Consider the following 24070-nt stretch of genomic DNA (forward strand, 5'->3'; position numbering starts at 1 on the left):
AATCCTTAGTTCAAAGAATATCAGAAGTTCTTTCACCTAAATTCGAAATCTTAAGAAACGAGATTAAAGCAGATATAATCCATCTAACATCAGAAGTCAGACAATTTGCAAGTAGGCTTACGGAGGCAGAACAGAGGATATCTGACCTTGAGGATAACATGATTGAGTATAATGCCAAAACCGAAACCTCAAGTAATACCATCTTAAAATTACAAACGAAAATAGAAGACCTAGAGAATCGGGCACGTAGAAACAATCTTAGAATAATAGGTGTCCCCGAAGACAGACAATATGAAGACCTATTCAAACTACTTATGGTAACACTCCCACAGCTCCTAAAAATTACAGATAACTTCCCTAAATCATTTATTGAAAGAATACATAGAATTGGCCCCCCTTATTCTTCCAAAAATGTCAGACCCAGACCAATAATTGTCAAATTTTTAAATTATCAGGACAAGCTTACATTTTTGCAATCTTATCATAAATGTCAGCCCATATTTCTAGCGGAAGCGAAAATCTTATTTTTTCAAGATTATTCAATGGAGACAGTCAATAAAAGACGAGAAATTACTCCAATGTGCACAAAGTTTATCCAGCAGGGAATAAGGGCTAACATCTTGTACCCTGCTAAACTTAAGGTATTCATAGAAAATCAATCAATTGTTTTTGATACTCCAGCGGAAGCTGGAAAATTTTACGCTCAAAAATTCCCCACAGATTAATAGATTATAGCCTATAGGGATATTATAGTAAATTTAATCTCTTACTGAATATAAACATGGACTCTTCCAAGAAGGGTAATGAGAGAATTGAAAGGTTCAGCTCTCTCAAACACGGTCCCTCCCTCCCTCCAACCCCTCCTTTTCTCCCCTTTTTTTTTTTTTTTTTTCTTTCTTCTTCTTTGATATGTTTAACAAATAATGAACATGCCAAGTAGAATTAAAGTCACTTCATGGAATATAGGTGGCCTCACGTCCCCCATTAAAAGAAAAACCATATTAACCTACTTGAAGAGAATTAATACCTCTATTGCACTCCTACAAGAAACACATTTGAAAACTGAAGAGGTCCTCAAGCTTAAATCTACATGGGTCCAGGAGGTTTTTTTCTCTCCAAGTACTAGGAGGAAAGGGGGAGTTGTTGTCTTAATAAGCAAAAATGTTAAGTACCAGGTAATACAAACAGAAAAAGATACCGAAGGGAGATACATAATTTTAAAAATTAAAATAGATAACACGTTATATACACTCTGTAACATTTATGCCCCAAATGTTTTTAATGTACCCTTTTGGGAAGTACTACAAAACAGGCTCATGACATGTGCTGAGGGATATCTGATACTGGGTGGAGACTTTAATATGACCCCTAAATGCCTGCTGGACAGGCTAAGACAGGATCGTGCGTTAAAAAGAACCAAAAGAGATAAATTAGAATCAAAACTCTTCTCTAGAATAATGCTTAACCTAAAAGTTTGTGATATATGGAGACTCCAAAATCCTGATTCTCGAGAGTATACGTGCCTTTCAAAGGCACATAAGTCTCTCTCAAGGATAGATCTTCTCTTATTGGACGAGAGACTATGTAAATCGCAGGTGAGGGCTCAAATACTTCCAATAGTTATCTCAGATCATGCCCCAATTTGTTTAGATCTTCAACCATATAATAGTGGGCAAACAAATAGACGATTTTTTTTTCCAACATTCCTTGCCACAGATCTTAAATTTAAAAATTGGTTGGAAGTCAAATTTAAAGATTATGCTTTATTGAACCGCGACTACATCTCACGCCCTCTACTATTCTGGGAGACGGCTAAAGCAGTGTTAAGAGGGGAAATTATAGCATATAATGTAAATAGAACTAAAAAACTTAAGCAAAGAGAGGGGGAGCTGGCAAGAGCAGTTTCTAACGCATATAATCTTCATTTAATTTTAAATTCCTCTCAAAGCTGGGCCAAATATACCTCAGCTCTACAAAATAGAGACTCATTCTTGCTTTACAAAACAACACAGAAAGATGCCAGGGTTCAGTCAAAGTTATATCGATTTGGCAATAAAACGGGTAAATTGCTAGCTAAACTTCTCAAAATTGAAAGAGGATCCCAATTGATAGATTATATAAACACGGGAGCACAAACAGTCAATACGACTGAAGAACTCACACAATTATTCTTTAAATATTATTCTGATCTATACTCTTTTAGAAAGTCTAATATACAGGCACGTGATCAATTTTGGAACGAAATTACTTTCCCCACATTACATCATGAGAACCTACAGGATCTCTATGCCCCAATTACGGAAATAGAAGTATCTAGAGTAATTTTAAAATTGCCACACAATAAAGCCCCAGGCCCAGACGCATTACCGAACGAATTTTACCAAGCTCTAAATAATACTATCACACCATATTTAACTACTCTATTTAATTATCTATATATAGAAGGAAAGGACCCAACACATGGTTTTTCTGCATCTTATACTACCTTGGTACTGAAGCCTGGGAAGGACCCAACAAAAGAGGAATCATATAGACCTATCGCATTACTCAACACCGACTATAAAATCTTAACCTCAATATTAGCACATAGACTCCAAACCATATTACCTCCTATTATCCATACAGATCAAGCTGGGTTCATACAGAGCAGAAACTCTGCCTCAAAAATACGTGAACTTTTCCTTCTTATCGACTATTTTAGAGAGCTGCATCCTCGAGAGGGGGGGGGAGAGAGAGGACACCCCTGATAAGGCAATAATATCAATAGATGCCCAAAAAGCTTTTGACTCAGTCCACCACGATCATCTCATTCATACCTTAAATAATTTTGGACTGAAAGAAAATTTTACTAAGTTTGTTAGCAATCTCTATCGAATTGCTACCACAAAATTATTGGTCAATGGAAACCTATCACAGGATATAGAATTACATCGTGGTACCAGACAGGGGTGCCCTCTCTCCCCCCTCCTCTTTGATCTTGCTATAGAGCCCCTTGCCATTTATATAAGACATCAAATCGAAGGGATAAGGGTGGGCAGGAAAGAGTCTAAAATTGCTTTATATGCAGATGATGTTCTTATTTACATGACTAATACAAGATTAAATATACCTAAACTCTTAAATATAGTACAACAATTTGGGTCCTTCTCAGGCTATCAGGTTAATAATACAAAATCTGAACTATTCTGGATCACTCAGACAAAAGACTCATCAACAGAAATTCCTTTCCACATAGCTCATAACTCTTTCCGATATCTGGGAATTAATATCTCTTACGACCTAGATACTTGGTATTCGCTTAATTTCACTCCAATAATAAATAAAATTAAAGAATCCCTTAAAAACTGGCAAAATTTCCCGCTATCTTTATCAGGCCGAATTGCTGCTTATAAAATGATGCTCTTACCTAAACTTCTATACATGATACAGAATATTCCTCTCTTTATCAAAAAGAAAGATATAGATCTTCTTAATTCTACTCTTAGATCATTTATATGGCAAAATAGAAAACCCAGAATCTCTCTTCAAAAATTATCTCTACCACTGAAGTATGGGGGGCTTGCGCTCCCAGATATACGAGCATATAATCAAGCTTTTTTAGCTCGTACAGTTATAGACTGGGTACATTTAAAGAATTATGTAACAGATAACGACTTGGAAAAAAACATAACTTATCCTTTAAAATTAACAGCATTGATACATAATGATCCTAACCAGATTCCGAATCAAATTAAAAAGTTAAAATCTATCTACAACCCTATTCTGGCATGGAAAAAGATATGTACTACATTAGAGGTAGAGTATCATGTTTCCCGTTATATCCGTTTCTGGGTAACCCACAGTTTGGGGATGGTATACAGGAAGGAGTATTCAGAAAATGGAAAATATTAGGCCTCAGCAACATATGTCAGATCTTAGATTTTGAGAGAAGATGTGTTAAATCATTTGAAACGCTGAGATTAGAATTTAATATACCAAACAAATTTTTTTTCGCTTACCTCCAGGCAAGACACTATGCCCTAAATCTCATCTATAAATATGGATGGAACTGGTCTCTGGATAAAGTTGGAAATTGGCTTGCCGTTGCCAAACTGAGACACATCTCAATTGTATGTGGGTACCAATTGTTGGTATCAGTAAAGGGAGCAAAAAATATTGAGACAACCCAGAACAAGTGGAGTGCATTGATCAAACAACCCTTAGATCCCCCACTGTTCTATCAATCAATATTGGAAACTGCTCGTGCCACTCTCGCCGCTTCCTGGAGAGAATCTCATTTGAAATTGTTATACATGACCTATTTTACTCCTGAAAAAGGACATAGATATGGAAGTAGTAACTTTAAGTCATGCCCAAAATGTTCACTTCTGAAGGCAGACCTCCAGCACATGTTATGGGCCTGCCCAAAAATCAGGAACTTCTGGTTAAAGATTGAATTTTGGTTAAACAAGATAATAGCTCCTTCCCGTATAATACTATCTCTAGAAATAATAGTTTTTCTGTTTCAATTGAATGAGGAAAATATAAAGAGAATTATCAACATAACTATTTTAGCAGCAAGATATCTCATTTTTAGTAAATGGAAAAAGACAAATCCTCCTAGCATAACAGAAACTAAGAATTTTTTAAAAAAGCAATACATCTTGGAACAAATAGATACAGACCCAAATAATGACCGAGATATCAGAAAATTATTTTTGAAATGGTCACCATTTATTAAAGATCTGCCACCTAGTGAAATTGACTTTTTGATATATCCCTTCAGGAACTCAGAACTGGTAATTCTTGGCACATGGTAATAATTAAGCTCCTTTTTTTTTTTTTTTTTTTTTTTTTCTCTCTCTCTCTTTTTTTTTTCTTTCTCTCTCCCCCCGCCCTTCCTCTCCCCTCCTCCTCTCCCCATATTGTGGTTATACATATCTTCCTTTCCTTGATAATTTAATTGAGGAATATGAAACTGACTCTGAAGCAAACTGTTTACTAACTGAATGAATATAGTTGTTTTCCTTTTTTCTTTTTTTTTTTTTTTTTTTTTTTTTTCTTTCTCTTTTCCCCCCTCTCTTTTCTCAATTAAATGCATAAAATAAACAGAAAATACCTTCATTGAGTATAATATGTATTCATTTATTAACAAAAGATATGTACTATCATTATTATTTAGTTAAGATAAATGCATCAATTTCTTTTGTAACAGGTTATCACACTAAGCCCTGCGTGGCGGATCTTGTGTTTTGTACTCATGTTGGTTTATAAATAAATATTTAAAAAAAAAAAATTGCATGCTCTATCTGAATAACGAAAGAAAACATTTGGGTTGAGTGTCCCTTTAAGCTGCCTGAAGAAACATACAGGGCGTAACATCCTAACTGAACTAATTAGACAAGGGTTATAGAAAATAGCTTGTTTTTAATTTACACAAGTGGAATGATGCTAAGCAGTATAGAAACCTAAATCTTTTATTTATAATGTCAACATGTGGCAACTTAAAGGACCACTCAATGCAGTAGAATTGCATAATTAACAAGTGCATAATAAAAAGACAATGCAATAACACTCAAATAAGCAGTAGATTTTTTCTGACAAATTTATTTTTTCTCTCTTAGTCCGGCCCCCTGTATCATGTGACAGCCATCAGCCAATCACAGACTAGTATACGTATACCCTGTGAGTTAGTGCACATGCTCAGTAGGATCTTGTTCCTCAGAAAGTGTGAATATAAAAAAGACTGAGTAAAATTTCATAATGGAAGTAAATTGGAAAGTGTCTTAAAACTGAAGGCTCTATCTGAATGATAAAAGTTTGTTTTGACTTGAGTGTCCCTTTAAAATGTCACTAAACATACGATGTGCATGACAAATATATTTTATATTGTTAAACAAAAATTCTTTTTGTAGACCTATATGAATTAAAGGGACATACAAATGCAAAAAGTAAAAGCATTGATGTGCATATAACTATGTGTTTAACCATCTGCAAAGCCATTAAAAACACAAAGGGGCCCATTTATCAAGCTCCGAACGGAGCTTGTGGGCCCGTGTTTCTGGCAAGTCTTCAGACTCGCCAGAAACAGCAGTTATGAAGCAGCGGTCTACAGACCGCTGCTCCATAACCCTGTCCACCTGCTCTGATGAGGCGGACAGGAATCGCCGGAAATCAACCCGATCAAGTACGATTGGGTTGATTGACACCTCCCTGCTGGTGGCCCATTGGCCGCGAGTCAGCAGGGGGCGGCGTTGCACCAGCAGCTCTTGTGAGCTGATGGTGCAATGCTGAATACGGATAGCGTATTCCTCTCCGCATTCAGCGAGGTCTTGCGGACCTGATCCGCACTGTCGGATCACATCCGCAAGACCTTTGATAAATAGGCCCCATAGTGTCAGCTTCAGTACAGCAATACACTCCTGGGAGCTAGCTGAGCACATCAGGTGAGCCAATGACAAGAGAGATATGCACATAGCCACCAACCAGAAGCTAGTTCACAGCAGGGCACTGCTGCTGCTGAGTCTAACGAGGTATGCTTTTCAACAAAGGATACCAAGAGACCAATGCAAATTTGATAATATAAGTAAATAGTCTCATGGCATGGAGAGAACTTTCTCTAAATCTTTGAGCATTTATAATTTAGGTGTCTTTCCTTCACATTCAAAATCAATATAGCAAAATAAACAGTCCGCAAGCTACCGAGACGTAAAGCACATTTAACTTTACCGCTGTATTAACAATATGTGATCTTTATCTACAAATAAATGATAATTAATTACTAGCAATATATATTAAATGTGCTTACTTGAGGCGGTGCGTTTCACATTAACTGCTGTATTCGTTTTCTTTTGCTGGGAGGTCGCTACTTTAGATTTCGGTGATAGGCCATTCGCTGTTGCTGGGGGTTTCTTACTCTTAAGCTGTAAGAAACAGATATTTACAGTAAGCTGAATGTAGCAGTGTTAAGTATTTAAACTCAATGATAACATGAACCAAGACTTTTAATAAACTAAACTAATTTTTAGCATGCGTTATATGACCAGAACAAGCAAGCATCCATAGTGCAAACAGGCAGATTCTATATTATTTATGATCTATTTGTATTACTGCAATGATCAAAAGCAAATCTGTACTTCTGAAAAACAGAGGTGGAATCACCTCATTGAAAATAAATAGAAATAATGAGCATGATATATACCAGGCACATTTGTACACACATCTCAATTAAGATTAAAATTCCTTGAGAAAGGAGTAAAAATGTTAAGTAAATAACACAATTTAAATTTTCAGGAAATAAACAGATCACTTAAAGAGACCCAGTAAATCTGGTATAAACAGATCACTTAAAGAGACCCAGTAAATCTGGTATAAACAGATCACTTAAAGAGACCCAGTAAATCTGGTATAAACAGATCACTTAAAGAGACCCAGTAAATCTGGTATAATGTATCTTATGTTATTTGTTGCAGAATCATAAGCAAAAATATAAATAATATAGACTCTATCCAACACAGGTTTTATCGAGTTTTCTTGTGAGTTCATTCTGTAAATTATTACTAAATAAAAAGAAATACAAATCTAAAATTCTACCACATCATTCACGTGCAAGCAGATTAAAATATATAATGCAATATGGTATTGCAAGTGGCGTCACTAGGGTTGGTGTCACCCGGTGCGGTAACTTATGGTGTCACCCCCCTCCCCCCAGAAAGCAGACACACACAAACACAAAAACACAGGCACACACACACATACAAACACTCCGATACACTCAGACACACTTAGAAACATACTCAGACACACACAAAAACACTCTGACACACACACACAAAAACACTCAGGCACACACACAAACACTTAGACACCCACACAAACAGTCAGGCACACACACAAACACTTAGACACACACACACACACACACACACAAACACTCAGGCACACACACACACACAAAACACTCAGGCACACACACACACACAAAACACTCAGGCACACACACACAAAAACACTCAGGCACACACACAAACACTTAGACACACACACACACACACACACATAAAAACACTCAGGCACACACAAAGAAACACTCAGACACACACACACAAAAGCACTCAGGCACATACACACACAAAAACACTCAGGCACACAAACTGAAACACTCAGACACACACACAAAAGCACTCAGACACACACACAAAAACACTCCTTCAGGTGCCAGGCATCCCCCTCATGATTTCCCAGTTCTCGTTTAGAGAGACAGCACAGCAGTGAGTGACTCCACTGCTCCACACATCACTGAGCAGTGAGCACAGATAGGCAGGTAGGTTTAGGCTAGCAGCGCAACTTTGCAAGCCCCACGGCACGCCCACAACATTCATAGTGAAATTGGGCAGAGGAGGAGCAAAGTACAAACAAGCAAAAGCAGCCGGGAAAACTATTTATGGAAATTGCAGCGCTGGCTCAAGAGGGCAAAAAAAATGAAGTGTCTACAACTTCCCCAGTCCCACTAAAGTTCACAAATGCTGGCCCCTCTAATAAAAATATCTATGCATCTCTACATTGTATTTCTTTGAATTTCAATAAAATGTAAAAAAAAAAGAAAAAAACATTTTTTTTTTTTTTTGGTGGTGTCACCCCCTGGAGGGTGTCACCCTGGTGCGGCCCGCACCCCCCTAGTGACGCCACTGGGTATTGCAACAATTAAAGGGACATAAAAAAAAGCAAAAACAGATTTTTAACTCATAGTTAAAGGCAGCTCTGTAGAAGCAATGCACTACAGGGGCCTAGCTGAACATATCTGGTAAACCAATAGCAATATGCATTTGTGCGTAGCCACCAATCACCTACTTGGCCCAAACAGTGCATTAAAGGGACATAATACTCATATGCTAAATCACTTGAAAGTGATGCAGCATAACTGTAAAAAGCTCAAAGAAAAATATCACCTGAGCATCTCTATGTAAAAAAGGAAGATATTTTACCTCACAATCTCCTCAGCTCAGCAGAGTAAGTGCTGTGTAAAAAGTTATACTCAGCTGCTGTCCAGCTGCAGGTAAAAAAAAAATATAAAATAAAATAAAAAAGGAAGAAATGAACAGCAGCCAATCAGCATCAGCAGTGCTGAGGTCATGAACTCTTTTACTGTGATCTCATGAGATTTCACTTAACTCTCATGAGATTTCATAGTAAGCTTCCTTAAACTGAATAGGGAAATAAGATGAGAGTGCATGACAGACATACTGATTTGCTGCTGAAAGTCCTTTACAATGGGGTATGAATACTTAGGGCATTTTGAGGTAAAATGTCTTTTTTACATGGAGATGTTCAGGTGATATTTTCTAGTCAGCTTTTTACAGCTATGCTGCAGCACTTTCAAGTATTAAACATTTGGGTATCATGGCCCTTTAATACTACCGAGCATATATAGGTATGCTGTTCAGCAAAGATAACCAAGAGCCCCAGAGTAAATTTGATAATAGACGTAAATTGAAAAGTCTCTTAAAAGGACATGATTTATCAGAGTGCTGAAAATGGTTTTTGTCTTTTGATGTCCCTTTACGTGGATAAACATAAATTAACCACACAATGCTGTAAAATGACTGTTAAACCATGAAGAAATTATCTCCCCCTCCCCCCGTGCCTAAATCATAGGGTTTTTCTTTTTCAGTAATGTGGGTCAATCAGTAACTAAACTAGTTATTATACACATATGGTTACAAACAAACATGCAAACACACATTAATATTAAATGCCTGATGGTTTTCAGGACATATGGGTAAAAGCAGGAAGCTGTAATGTGTTAGAGCATTGTATGATTGCACTACTGCTTGTATATAACTGTGTCTAACTCCTGCAATGGTGTTAAACAAACAGTTCAAGGAACATTCTAAAAATAAACACATCTGGTACTGGAAGCAGCAGCCCCCACCTGTGCACTAAGAGTTCTCAGCTTGTACACCTAGGCATTATCTTTGCCTTTAGCTATTGTAACTACCCATTTTGCTTACACCCTTTGTCCATTTGTTGCTTATTGGCCACACTAGGAGGCACCCTTCTCTGTTTTACTTTGTCATTTAGTTAAAGGAACATGAAACCCAACATTTGTCCTTCATGATTTGCATAGAACATACAATTTTATACAACTTTCCAATTTACTTTTGTTATCAATTTTGCTTCATTGTCTTGGTATATTTTGTTAAAGGAACATCAATGCACTTAAATGAACAGTATACACTTGATTTTTCTTTGCATAAATGTTTTGTAGATGATCTATTTATATAGCCCATACAGTTTTTTTTTTTAATGGATAATTTTGCTTATTTTTAAAAAACATTGCCCTGATTTTCAGACTCCTAACCAAGCCCCAAAGTTTTAGGAGAATACCGACGTATACCTACTCCAGCTTGCTTCCGTTTGTGTAAAGGGTCTTTTCATATGCAAAGGAAGGGGGAGGGGGAGGGTCTGATATTTCCCACTTGCAGTGGGTGTTCTAGTAACCTTTTAAACAGAGCTAAACTGTAAGCTTCTAAATAAGTTTTTAAATATTTTTTTTATACTGGATTTTTAGATCAGAATCTGTGCATATTCTTATTTATAGTATTGTCTATTACATGCAGTTATATGACAATTGGTGTATACTGTCCCTTTAAGGGAGTTTAGTTGAACATATTGGGTGAGCCAATGACAAAATGCATACTTGGTGTATACAGTTCTTTGCTGCTCCTGAGTCTGCCTAGGTATGCTATTCAACAAAGAATACCAAGAGAAAAAAGTAAATTAGATAACAGAAGTACATTGGAATGTTGTGAATCATGAAAAGTTTAATTGTGACTTTATTGCGTAGCTGTGCACAACTGGGAGCTAGCTGAATGCATCTGATGAGCCAATGATACGAGGAATATGTGTGAAGCCTCCAATCACCAGGTAGTTTGCAGTAATGAATTGCTGGTACTGAGCTAAGATATCTATGCTTTCAGCTAAGGATATTAAAAGAATAAAGTAAATTTGATATTAGAGGTAAATTGTAATGTCTCTTTTGTGCCTTCGTGGCACTGTAATAAATACAATCTGCCGTATCTCTCCACTGAATAGCAAAATATATATATATAATAATAACTGAGGGAGATATCTTAAAACTGCTTTTTGGCAGAGAGGTGGAAGGACTGGGAATCATCAGCTGAAGTTTGTGGTCTGCTGTTCAGGTCACGTTTGTGAGTTTTAGGACAGAAATATAACATCACAAATACAAAGAATGGAAAAGTATTCTAAGGGTAAACGGACTTTATACTCAAGAAATGTCTATCATGCATATAAATCATGCATATAAAAAACACCACTTAATATGATAAAATATTTTCATACCAAAAAAATGGTTTTGTCAAAGCTGCTTATTTTTATTTTGAAGCCTATTTAGAAGTATCTGTCAGTATACAACTGGCCCTTAAAAGTATGTGATATTGAAAATGTTTCTATCATATGCATATGATTTATTTTTCCTTCCCATTATGGGCTAGATAACGTGTGAAGTACTATTCTGCACTCCCGTGTTAACATCGCTAGACGGGTACACATCCCATGACCCTGCAACATGCACAGCCCTGGGTGCAAAAACAGCACTCTCAGGAAGCTGCACCGTCCACAGAGCCACAGGCAGTTAACCCCAGACAGGTCTGGGTGCACGTCCCAAATGGGTAAATTACAAAAAAACAGAATTTATGTTTACCTGATAAATTTCTTTCTCCAACGGTGTGTCCGGTCCACGGCGTCATCCTTACTTGTGGGATATTCTCTTCCCCAACAGGAAATGGCAAAGAGCCCAGCAAAGCTGGTCACATGATCCCTCCTAGGCTCCGCCTACCCCAGTCATTCGACCGACGTTAAGGAGGAATATTTGCATAGGAGAAACCATATGGTACCGTGGTGACTGTAGTTAAAGAAAATAAAATATCAGACCTGATAAAAAAACCAGGGCGGGCCGTGGACCGGACACACCGTTGGAGAAAGAAATTTATCAGGTAAACATAAATTCTGTTTTCTCCAACATAGGTGTGTCCGGTCCACGGCGTCATCCTTACTTGTGGGAACCAATACCAAAGCTTTAGGACACGGATGAAGGGAGGGAGCAAATCAGGTCACCTAAATGGAAGGCACCACGGCTTGCAAAACCTTTCTCCCAAAAATAGCCTCAGAAGAAGCAAAAGTATCAAACTTGTAAAATTTGGTAAAAGTGTGCAGTGAAGACCAAGTCGCTGCCCTACATATCTGATCAACAGAAGCCTCGTTCTTGAAGGCCCATGTGGAAGCCACAGCCCTAGTGGAATGAGCTGTGATTCTTTCGGGAGGCTGCCGTCCGGCAGTCTCGTAAGCCAATCTGATGATGCTTTTAATCCAAAAAGAGAGAGAGGTAGAAGTTGCTTTTTGACCTCTCCTTTTACCTGAATAAACAACAAACAAGGAAGATGTTTGTCTAAAATCCTTTGTAGCATCTAAATAGAATTTTAGAGCGCGAACAACATCCAAATTGTGCAACAAACGTTCCTTCTTTGAAACTGGTTTTGGACACAGAGAAGGTACGATAATCTCCTGGTTAATGTTTTTGTTAGAAACAACTTTTGGAAGAAAACCAGGTTTAGTACGTAAAACCACCTTATCTGCATGGAACACCAGATAAGGAGGAGAACACTGCAGAGCAGATAATTCTGAGACTCTTCTAGCAGAAGAAATCGCAACTAAAAACAAAACTTTCCAAGATAATAACTTAATATCAACGGAATGTAAGGGTTCAAACGGAACCCCCTGAAGAACTGAAAGAACTAAATTGAGACTCCAAGGAGGAGTCAAAGGTTTGTAAACAGGCTTGATTCTAACCAGAGCCTGAACAAAGGCTTGAACATCTGGCACAGCTGCCAGCTTTTTGTGAAGTAATACCGACAAGGCAGAAATCTGTCCCTTCAGGGAACTTGCAGATAATCCTTTTTCCAATCCTTCTTGAAGGAAGGATAGAATCCTAGGAATCTTAACCTTGTCCCAAGGGAATCCTTTAGATTCACACCAACAGATATATTTTTTCCAAATTTTGTGGTAAATCTTTCTAGTCACAGGCTTTCTGGCCTGAACAAGAGTATCGATCACAGAATCTGAGAATCCTCGCTTCGATAAAATCAAGCGTTCAATCTCCAAGCAGTCAGCTGGAGTGAAACCAGATTCGGATGTTCGAACGGACCCTGAACAAGAAGGTCTCGTCTCAAAGGTAGCTTCCAAGGTGGAGCCGATGACATATTCACCAGATCTGCATACCAAGTCCTGCGTGGCCACGCAGGAGCTATCAAGATCACCGACGCCCTCTCCTGCTTGATCCTGGCTATCAGCCTGGGGATGAGAGGAAATGGCGGGAACACATAAGCTAGTTTGAAGGTCCAAGGTGCTACTAGTGCATCCACTAGAGCCGCCTTGGGATCCCTGGATCTGGCCCCGTAGCAAGGAACTTTGAAGTTCTGACGAGAGGCCATCAGATCCATGTCTGGAATGCCCCACAGGTGAGTGACTTGGGCAAAGATTTCCGGATGGAGTTCCCACTCCCCCGGATGCAATGTCTGACGACTCAGAAAATCCGCTTCCCAATTTTCCACTCCTGGGATGTGGATAGCAGACAGGTGGCAGGAGTGAGACTCCGCCCAAAGAATAATTTTGGTTACTTCTTCCATCGCTAGGGAACTCCTTGTTCCCCCCTGATGGTTGATGTACGCAACAGTCGTCATGTTGTCTGATTGAAACCGTATGAACCTGGTCCTCGCAAGCTGGGGCCAGGCCTGGAGCGCATTGAATATCGCTCTCAGTTCCAGAATATTTATCGGTAGAAGAGATTCTTCCCGAGACCAAAGACCCTGAGCTTTCAGGGATCCCCAGACCGCGCCCCAGCCTATCAGACTGGCGTCGGTCGTGACAATGACCCACTCTGGTCTGTGGAACATCATCCCTTGAGACAGATTGTCCAGGGACAGCCACCAACGGAGTGAGTCTCTGGTCCTCTGATTTACTTGTATCTTCGGAGACAAGTCTGTATAGTCCCCATTCCACTGACTGAGCATGCACAGTTGTAATGGTCTTAGATGAATGCGCGCAAAAGGAACTATGTCCATCGCCGCCACCATCAACCCGATCACTTCCATGCACTGAGCTATGGAAGGAAGAGGAACGGAATGAAGTATCCGACAAGAGTCCAGAAGCTTTGTTTTTCTGGCCTCTGTTAGAAAGATCCTCATTTCTAAGGAGTCTATAATTGTTCCCAAGAAGGGAACCCTTGTTGACGGGGATAGAGAACTCTTTTCCACGTTCACTTTCCAGCCGTGAGATCTGAGAAAGGCCAGGACAATGTCCGTGTGAGCCTTTGCTTGAGGAAGGGACGACGCTTGAATCAGAATGTCGTCCAGGTAAGGTACTACTGCAATGCCCCTTGGTCTTAGCACCGCTAGAAGGGACCCTAGTACCTTTGTGAAAATCCTTGGAGCAGTGGCTAATCCGAAAGGAAGCGCCACGAACTGGTAATGTTTGTCCAGGAATGCAAACCTTAGGAACCGATGATGTTCCTTGTGGATAGGAATATGTAGATACGCATCCTTTAAATCCACCGTGGTCATAAATTGACCTTCCTGGATGGAAGGAAGGATAGTTCGAATGGTTTCCATCTTGAACGATGGAACCTTGAGAAATTTGTTTAAGATCTTGAGATCTAGGATTGGTCTGAACGTTCCCTCTTTTTTGGGAACTATGAACAGATTGGAGTAGAACCCCATCCCTTGTTCTCTTAATGGAACAGGATGAATCACTCCCATTTTTAACAGGTCTTCTACACAATGTAAGAACGCCTGTCTTTTTATGTGGTCTGAAGACAACTGCGACTTGTGGAACCTCCCCCTTGGGGGAAGTCCCTTGAATTCCAGAAGATAACCCTGGGAGACTATTTCTAGCGCCCAAGGATCCAGAACATCTCTTGCCCAAGCCTGAGCGAAGAGAGAGAGTCTGCCCCCCACCAGATCCGGTCCCGGATCGGGGGCCAATATTTCATGCTGTCTTGGTAGCAGTGGCAGGTTTCTTGGCCTGCTTTCCCTTGTTCCAGCCTTGCATTGGTCTCCAAGCTGGCTTGGCCTGAGAAGTATTACCCTCTTGCTTAGAGGACGTAGCACCTTGGGCTGGTCCGTTTTTACGAAAGGGACGAAAATTAGGTCTATTTTTTGCCTTGAAGGGCCGATCCTGAGGAAGGGCGTGGCCCTTACCCCCAGTGATATCAGAGATAATCTCTTTCAAGTCAGGACCAAACAGCGTTTTCCCCTTGAAAGGAATGTTTAGTAGCTTGTTCTTGGAAGACGCATCAGCCGACCAAGATTTCAACCAAAGCGCTCTGCGCGCCACAATAGCAAACCCAGAGTTCTTAGCCGCTAACTTAGCCAATTGCAAAGAGGCGTCTAGAGTGAAAGAATTAGCCAATTTGAGAGCATTGATTCTGTCCATAATCTCCTCATAAGGAGGAGAGTCACTATCGAGCACCTTAAGCAGTTCATCAAACCAGAAATATGCGGCTGTAGTGACAGGGACAATGCATGAAATGGGTTGTAGAAGGTAACCCTGCTGAACAAACATCTTTTTAAGCAAACCTTCTAATTTTTTATCCATAGGATCTTTGAAAGCACAACTATCCTCTATGGGAATAGTGGTGCGTTTGTTTAAAGTAGAAACCGCTCCCTCGACCTTGGGGACTGACTGCCATAAGTCCTTTCTGGGGTCGACCATAGGAAACAATTTTTTAAATATGGGGGGAGGGACGAAAGGAATACCGGGCCTTTCCCATTCTTTATTAACAATGTCCGCCACCCGCTTGGGTATAGGAAAAGCTTCTGGGAGCCCCGGCACCTCTAGGAACTTGTCCATTTTACATAGTTTCTCTGGGATGACTAAATTTTCACAATCATCCAGAGTGGATAATACCTCCTTAAGCAAAATGCGGAGATGTTCCAATTTAAATTTAAATGTAATCACATCAGATTCAGCCTGCTGAGAAATGTTCCCTAAATCAGTAATTTCTCCCTCAGACAAAACCTCCCTGGCCCCCTCAGATTGGGTTAGGGGCCCTTCAGAGATATTAATATCAGCGTCGTCATGCTCTTCAGTAACTAAAACAGAGCAGCCACGCTTACGCTGACAAGGGTTCATTTTGGCTAAAATGTTTTTGACAGAATTATCCATTACAGCCGTTAATTGTTGCATAGTAAGGAGTATTGGCGCGCTAGATGTACTAGGGGCCTCCTGAGTGGGCAAGACTCGTGTAGACGAAGGAGGGAATGATGCAGTACCATGCTTACTCCCCTCCCTTGAGGAATCATCTTGGGCATCATTGTCATTATCACATAAATCACATTTATTTAAATGAATAGGAATTCTGGCTTCCCCACATTCAGAACACAGTCTATCTGGTAGTTCAGACATGTTAAACAGGCATAAACTTGATCAGAAAGTACAAAAAAACGTTTTAAAATAAAACCGTTACTGTCACTTTAAATTTTAAACTGAACACACTTTATTACTGCAATTGCGAAAAAACATGAAGGAATTGTTCAAAATTCACCAAATTTTCACCACAGCGTCTTAAAGCCTTGAAAATATTGCACACCAATTTTGGAAGCTTTAACCCTTAAAATAACGGAACCGGAGCCGTTTTAAGCTTTAAACCCCTTTACAGTCCCTGGTATCTGCTTTGCTGAGACCCAACCAAACCCAAAGGGGAATACGATACCAAATGACGCCTTCAGAAGTCTTTTATAAGTATCAGAGCTCCTCTCACATGCGACTGCATGCCATGCCTCTCAAAAACAAGTGCGCAACACCGGCGCGAAAATGAGACTCTGCCTATGCTTTGGGAAAGCCCCTAAAGATGCCGATATTATTAAATCAAAATACCCAGAATAAATGATTCCTCAAGGCTAAATAAGTGTTAATATCAATCGATTTAGCCCAAAAAAAGTCTACAGTTTAAATAAGCCCTTGTGAAGCCCTTATTTACAATCGTAATAAACATGGCTTACCGGATCCCATAGGGAAAATGACAGCTTCCAGCATTACATCGTCTTGTTAGAATGTGTCATACCTCAAGCAGCAAGAGACTGCAAACTGTTCCCCCAACTGAAGTTAATTGCTCTCAACAGTCCTGTGTGGAACAGCCATGGATTTTAGTTACGGTTGCTAAAATCATTTTCCTCATACAAACAGAATTCTTCATCTCTTTTCTGTTTCTGAGTAAATAGTACGTACCAGCACTATTTGAAAATAACAAACTCTTGATTGAATAATGAAAAACTACAGTTAAACACTAAAAAACTCTAAGCCATCTCCGTGGAGATGTTGCCTGTACAACGGCAAAGAGAATGACTGGGGTAGGCGGAGCCTAGGAGGGATCATGTGACCAGCTTTGCTGGGCTCTTTGCCATTTCCTGTTGGGGAAGAGAATATCCCACAAGTAAGGATGACGCCGTGGACCGGACACACCTATGTTGGAGAAATATATACGATAATATAGCACACAAAAAAAGTCCAGCACTCACTTACAAGCTCACAACTAAGATAAAAAGTAACAATGGAAGAGTTAGTTACCGCATCTGGCCAAATGGGACAAGCCCAAGTACCACGTCAAGGTCTCTTCCAAAACCTGGGTCCCTAAACAGCCACACAATGCAGGCTCACAGTCAAACAAACTGGGAAAAAAATGAAGGGTGCGCGGGCTTAAAGTAATCTCCCCAGACATATACAAAACACGAAAGGGGACAGCAATCTCAGGCCGGACCGGGTACACATTCCCATGACCCATTTAGCCCAGCAACATTCTTTACGACATCACAATAATACCTTCTTAAATATTCTCTGTTAGATGGAACAGAGAAATGTTTTGAGTATCATGTTCCTATAAATTGAGATTGTTCACTGGCAGATAAGCAGAACTCCCACAGTTCTATTGGTACAGTGACATGCCTCAGATACATACACAAATATTTGTGCTTTGTTTGCTCAGTACAAGAACATCTGTTTTACAGAAATGTGTTAGTAAAGTTGTATCAACTATTGCTTTAAACATAATGTAATATATGTAAAGCAGCAGCGCAAACAGGGCCGGACTGGGAATAAAAAGCAGCCCTTGAAAAATATGAAGATCAGCCCTATTTTCCGTTGATTCGGTAGAATTCACAGGCCCCATTTTTCTTAAAGATGATTACTGGGATACTCCTTCCCTAATATTTTTTTCAGAATTAAATTATATTACTTTGCATTAAATAAAAATGCCAGATTGTTGTTATATAAGCACCCTACAACCCAATTGCAGCCATTAATCTCCCCTTTAAATTGTAGCTTCCCAGCCCCAACTGCTGCAGACCACCGGGAAATCTCCTGGTATCCTGGTAGGCCAATCCGGCCCTGAGCGCAAACCACTCACTGTACCACCATCAATGTAAGAAAAAAATGTGCAGCATAAACGCAGCAGGGGGTTATTAGAAGAGGAAAATAAAAGTATGTTTATGAAGGAAATAACAGAATTTATGCTTACCTGATAAATTACTTTCTCCAACGGTGTGTCCGGTCCACGGCGTCATCCTTACTTGTGGGAATATCTCTTCCCCAACAGGAAATGGCAAAGAGTCCCAGCAAAGCTGGCAATATAGTCCCTCCTAGGCTCCGCCCACCCCAGTCATTCGACCGACGGACAGGAGGAAAAAATAGGAGAAACCATAGGGTGTCGTGGTGACTGTAGTTAGAGAAAATAATTCATCGGACCTGATTAAAAAACCAGGGCGGGCTGTGGACCGGACACACCGTTGGAGAAAGTAATTTATCAGGTAAGCATAAATTCTGTTTTCTCCAACATTGGTGTGTCCGGTCCACGGCGTCATCCTTACTTGTGGGAACCAATACCAAAGCTTTAGGACACGGATGAAGGGAGGGAGCAAATCAGGTCGCCTAAACGGAAGGCACCACGGCTTGCAAAACCTTTCTCCCAAAAATAGCCTCCGAAGAAGCAAAAGTATCAAATTTGTAAAATTTGGCAAAAGTGTGCAGTGAAGACCAAGTCGCTGCCTTACATATCTGATCAACAGAAGCCTCGTTCTTGAAGGCCCATGTGGAAGCTACAGCCCTAGTGGAGTGAGCTGTGATTCTTTCAGGAGGCTGCCGTCCGGCAGTCTCATAAGCCAATCGGATGATGCTTTTAAGCCAAAAGGAAAGAGAGGTAGAAGTTGCTTTTTGACCTCTCCTTTTACCAGAATAGACGACAAACAGAGAAGAAGTTTGTCTGAACTCTTTTGTAGCTTCTAAGTAGAATTTTAGAGCACGGACTACATCTAAATTGTGTAGCAAACGTTCCTTCTTTGAAACTGGATTCGGACACAAAGAAGGTACAACTATCTCCTGATTAATATTTTTGTTGGAAACAACCTTTGGTAGAAAACCAGGCTTAGTACGCAAAACAACCTTATCTGAATGGAACACCAGATAGGGTGGAGTACATTGTAGAGCAGATAACTCAGAAACTCTTCTAGCAGAAGAAATAGCAACCAAAAACAAAACTTTCCAAGATAACAACTTAATATCTATGGAATGTAAAGGTTCAAACGGAACCCCTTGAAGAACTGAAAGAACTAGATTTAAACTCCAGGGAGGAGTCAAAGGTCTGTAAACAGGCTTGATCCTAATCAAAGCCTGAACAAATGCTTGAACATCTGGCACAACTGCCAGTCGTTTGTGTAGTAGGACAGATAAAGCAGAAATCTGTCCCTTTAGAGAACTCGAAGATAATCCTTTATCCAAACCTTCTTGTAGAAAGGAAAGAATCCTAGGAATCTTTATCTTATTCCATGGGAATCCCTTGGATTCACACCAGCAGATATATCTTTTCCATATTTTATGGTAAATCTTTCTAGTTACCGTTTTTCTGGCTTGAACCAGAGTATCTATCACAGAATCTGAAAACCCACGCTTTGATAGAATCAAGCGTTCAATCTCCAAGCCGTCAGCTGGAGGGAGACCAGATTTGGATGTTCGAATGGACCCTGAACAAGAAGGTCCTGTCTCAAAGGTAGCTTCCATGGTGGAACCGATGACATATTCACCAGGTCTGCATACCAAGTCCTGCGTAGCCACGCAGGAGCTATCAAGATCCCCGAGGCCCTCTCCTGTTTGATCCTGGCTACCAGCCTGGGAATGAGAGGAAACGGTGGAAACACATAAGCTAGGTTGAAGGTCCAAGGCGCTACTAATGCATCCACTAGAGTCGCCTTGGGATCCCTGGATCTGGACCCGTAGCAAGGAACCTTGAAGTTCTGACGAGACGCCATCAGATCCATATCTGGAATGCCCCATAGTTGCGTCAACTGGGCAAAGATCTCCGGATGGAGTTCCCACTCCCCCGGATGGAATGTCTGACGACTCAAATAATCCGCTTCCCAGTTTTCCACACCTGGAATGTGGATCGCAGATAGGTGGCAGGAGTGATTCTCCGCCCATTGTATTATTTTGGTCACTTCTTTCATCGCCAGGGAACTCCTTGTTCCCCCCTGATGATTGAGATACGCAACAGTCGTCATGTTGTCTGATTGGAATCTTATGAATCTGGCCTTTGCTAGCTGAGGCCAAGCCCTGAGAGCATTGAATATCGCTCTTAGTTCCAGAATGTTTATCGGGAGAAGAGACTCTTCCCGAGACCACAGTCCCTGAGCTTTCAGGGATTCCCAGACCGCGCCCCAGCCCACTAGGCTGGCGTCGGTCATGACGATGACCCACTCTGGACTGTGGAAGCTCATTCCCTGGGATAGGTGATCCTGGGTTAGCCACCAACGGAGTGAGTCTCTGGTCTTCTGATCTACTTGAATCACTGGAGACAAGTCTGTATAGTCCCGATTCCACTGTTTCAGCATGCACAGTTGTAATGGTCTTAGATGAATTCGCGCAAAAGGAACTATGTCCATTGCTGCAACCATCAATCCTACTACTTCCATGCACTGAGCTACGGAAGGACGAGGAATAGAATGAAGAACTTGACAAGCGAGAGTCTGCCCCCCACTAGATCCGGTCCCGGATCGGGGGCTACTCCTTCATGCTGTTTTGTTAGCAGCGGCAGGCTTCTTGGCCTGCTTACCCTTGTTCCAGCCTTGCATCGGTTTCCAGGCTGGTTTGGTCTGTGAGGTATTACCCTCTTGCTTAGAGGATGCAGAATTAGAGCCCGGTCCGTTCCTGAAATTACGAAAGGAACGAAAATTAGACTTATTCTTGGCTTTGAAAGGCCTATCTTGTGGGAGGGCGTGGCCCTTTCCCCCAGTGATGTCTGAGATAATCTCTTTCAATTCTGGCCCAAAGAGAGTTTTACCCTTGAAGGGGATATTAAGCAATTTTGTCTTGGATGATACATCCGCTGACCAAGACTTTAGCCAAAACGCTTTGCGCGCCACAATTGCAAACCCTGAATTTTTCGCCGCTAATCTAGCTATTTGCAAAGCGGCATCTAAAATAAAAGAGTTAGCCAACTTAAGTGCGTGAACTCTGTCCATAACCTCCTCATATGGAGTCTCTCTACTGAGCGACTTTTCTAGTTCCTCGAACCAGAACCACGCTGCTGTAGTGACAGGAACAATGCACGAAATGGGTTGAAGAAGGTAACCTTGCTGTATAAAAATCTTTTTAAGCAAACCCTCCAATTTTTTATCCATAGGATCTTTGAAAGCACAATTATCCTCGATAGGAATAGTAGTGCGCTTGTTTAGAGTAGAAACTGCCCCTTCGACCTTAGGGACTGTCTGCCATAAGTCCTTTCTGGGGTCGACCATAGGAAATAATTTCTTAAATATAGGAGGGGGAACAAAAGGTATGCCGGGCTTCTCCCATTCCTTATTCACTATGTCCGCCACCCGCTTGGGTATAGGAAAAGCGTTGGGGTGCACCGGAACCTCTAGGAACTTGTCCATCTTGCATAATTTTTCTGGAATGACCAGGTTGTCACAATCATCCAGAGTAGATAACACCTCCTTAAGCAGTGCGCGGAGATGTTCTAATTTAAATTTAAATGTCACAACATCAGGTTCAGCCTGTTGGGAAATTTTTCCTGAATCTGAAATTTCCCCATCTGACAAAACCTCCCTCATGGCCCCTTCAGATTGGTGTGAGGGTATGACAGAACAATTATCATCAGCGCCCTCCTGCTCTTCAGTGTTTAAAACAGAGCAATCGCGCTTTCTCTGATATGCAGGCATTTTGGATAAAATATTTGCTATGGAGTTATTCATTACAGCCGTCAATTGTTGCATGGTAATAAGCATTGGCGCGCTAGAAGTACTAGGGGCCTCCTGCATGGGCAAAACTGGTGTAGACACAGAAGGAGATGATGTAGAACCATGTCTACTCCCTTCATCTGATGAATCATCTTGGGCAACTTCATTATCTGTGACAGTACTGTCCTTACTTTGTTTGGACGCTTTAGCACAATTATCACATAATTTAGAAGGGGGAGACACATTGACTTTCATACATATAGAACATAGCTTATCTGAAGGCACAGACATGTTAAACAGGCTTAAACTTGTCAGTAAAACACAAAAACCGTTTTAAAACAAAACCGTTACTGTCTCTTTAAATTTTAAACAGAGCACACTTTATTACTGAATATGTGAAAAAATATGAAGGAATTGTTCAAAATTTACCAAAATTTCACCACAGTGTCTTAAAGCATTAAAAGTATTGCACACCAATTTTCAGAGCTGTAACCCTTAAAATAACGAAACCGGAGCCGGTTACAGTTTTAAGCCCTCTACTTTCCCAGCTACAGCCTTTGCTGCGACTCTACCAAGCCCAGAGGGGAATACGATACCAAATGACGCCTTCTAGGAACTTTTCCAACTATTTTCAGGTCCTCACACATGCATCTGCATGTCTTGCTCTCAAAAACAACTGTGCAGTAATGGCGCGAAAATGAGGCTCAGCCTGCAACTGGGAAGGCCCTTCCTGACTGGAAAAGGTGTCTAACATAGTGCCTGACGTTAAAAAATGTTCCCCAAGTTTATAAATGTGAAATACCAGCATAAACATGTATAAAATGCCCAAATAAAGCAATCGATTTTGCCCATAAAAGTGTCTACCAGTTTTATAGCCCATATTAAGCCCTTTATTCTGCTTGAGACTAAGAAAATGGCTTACCGATCCCGATGAGGGGAAATGACAGCCTTCCAGCATTACACAGTCTTGTTAGAAATATGGCTAGTCATACCTTAAGCAGAAAAGTCTGCTGTTTCCCCCAACTGAAGTTACTTCATCTCAACAGTCCTATGTGGAAACAGCAAAGGATTTTAGTTACTGTCTGCTAAAATCATCTTCCTCTCACAAACAGAATTCTTCATCTCTTTCTGTTTCAGAGTAAATAGTACATACCAGCACTATTTTAAAATAAATAACTCTTGATAGTAGAATAAAAAACTACAACTAAACACCACATACTCTTAACCATCTCCGTGGAGATGTTGCCTGTGCAACGGCAAAGAGAATGACTGGGGTGGGCGGAGCCTAGGAGGGACTATATGGCCAGCTTTGCTGGGACTCTTTGCCATTTCCTGTTGGGGAAGAGATATTCCCACAAGTAAGGATGACGCCGTGGACCGGACACACCAATGTTGGAGAAATTCTGTTTTCAAAGGAGAATTGCTAACAGTTCATCTACAGTCATTGTTTATATTTTGAAAAGTATGTGAGCACAGTTTACTATCACTTTAAGTTCCCTTATACACTTGGTAATAATGCTAATGAGATACCATTAATGAATAGAAAGATAATGAGCATATAGAATATGACTAAAGTCTCCATAACAGAAATGTACTTTAAAGGGACAGTAAAGTCAAAATTAAACTTTCATGATTCAGATAGAGCATTTGATTTAAAACAACTTTCCAATATACTTCTATTATCAAATTTGTTATGTTCCCTTGATATCATTTGTTGAAGAGTAAAGCTAGATAGGCTGATAGAAGCTCAGGAGTGCGCACGTGTGTTTAGCAGTCTATGGCAGCAGTGTTGG

At 40.4% G+C, this 24070-nt stretch overlaps 1 protein-coding gene across 2 annotated transcripts in view; it reads right to left on the reverse strand.

The window, feature by feature from the left end:
• The window catches only part of AFAP1 (actin filament associated protein 1), a 455210-nt gene that overhangs the window by 19663 nt on the left and 411477 nt on the right, over positions 1–24070 (reverse strand). For both annotated transcript variants that reach the window (XM_053704166.1, XM_053704167.1), the window contains one exon: positions 6788–6902. In XM_053704166.1, coding sequence (XP_053560141.1) covers positions 6788–6902 — 115 coding nt within the window. The remainder of the gene's footprint in view (positions 1–6787; positions 6903–24070) is intronic.

Source organism: Bombina bombina, chromosome 2, assembly GCF_027579735.1.
Source record: "Bombina bombina isolate aBomBom1 chromosome 2, aBomBom1.pri, whole genome shotgun sequence".
Taxonomy (NCBI): domain Eukaryota; kingdom Metazoa; phylum Chordata; class Amphibia; order Anura; family Bombinatoridae; genus Bombina; species Bombina bombina.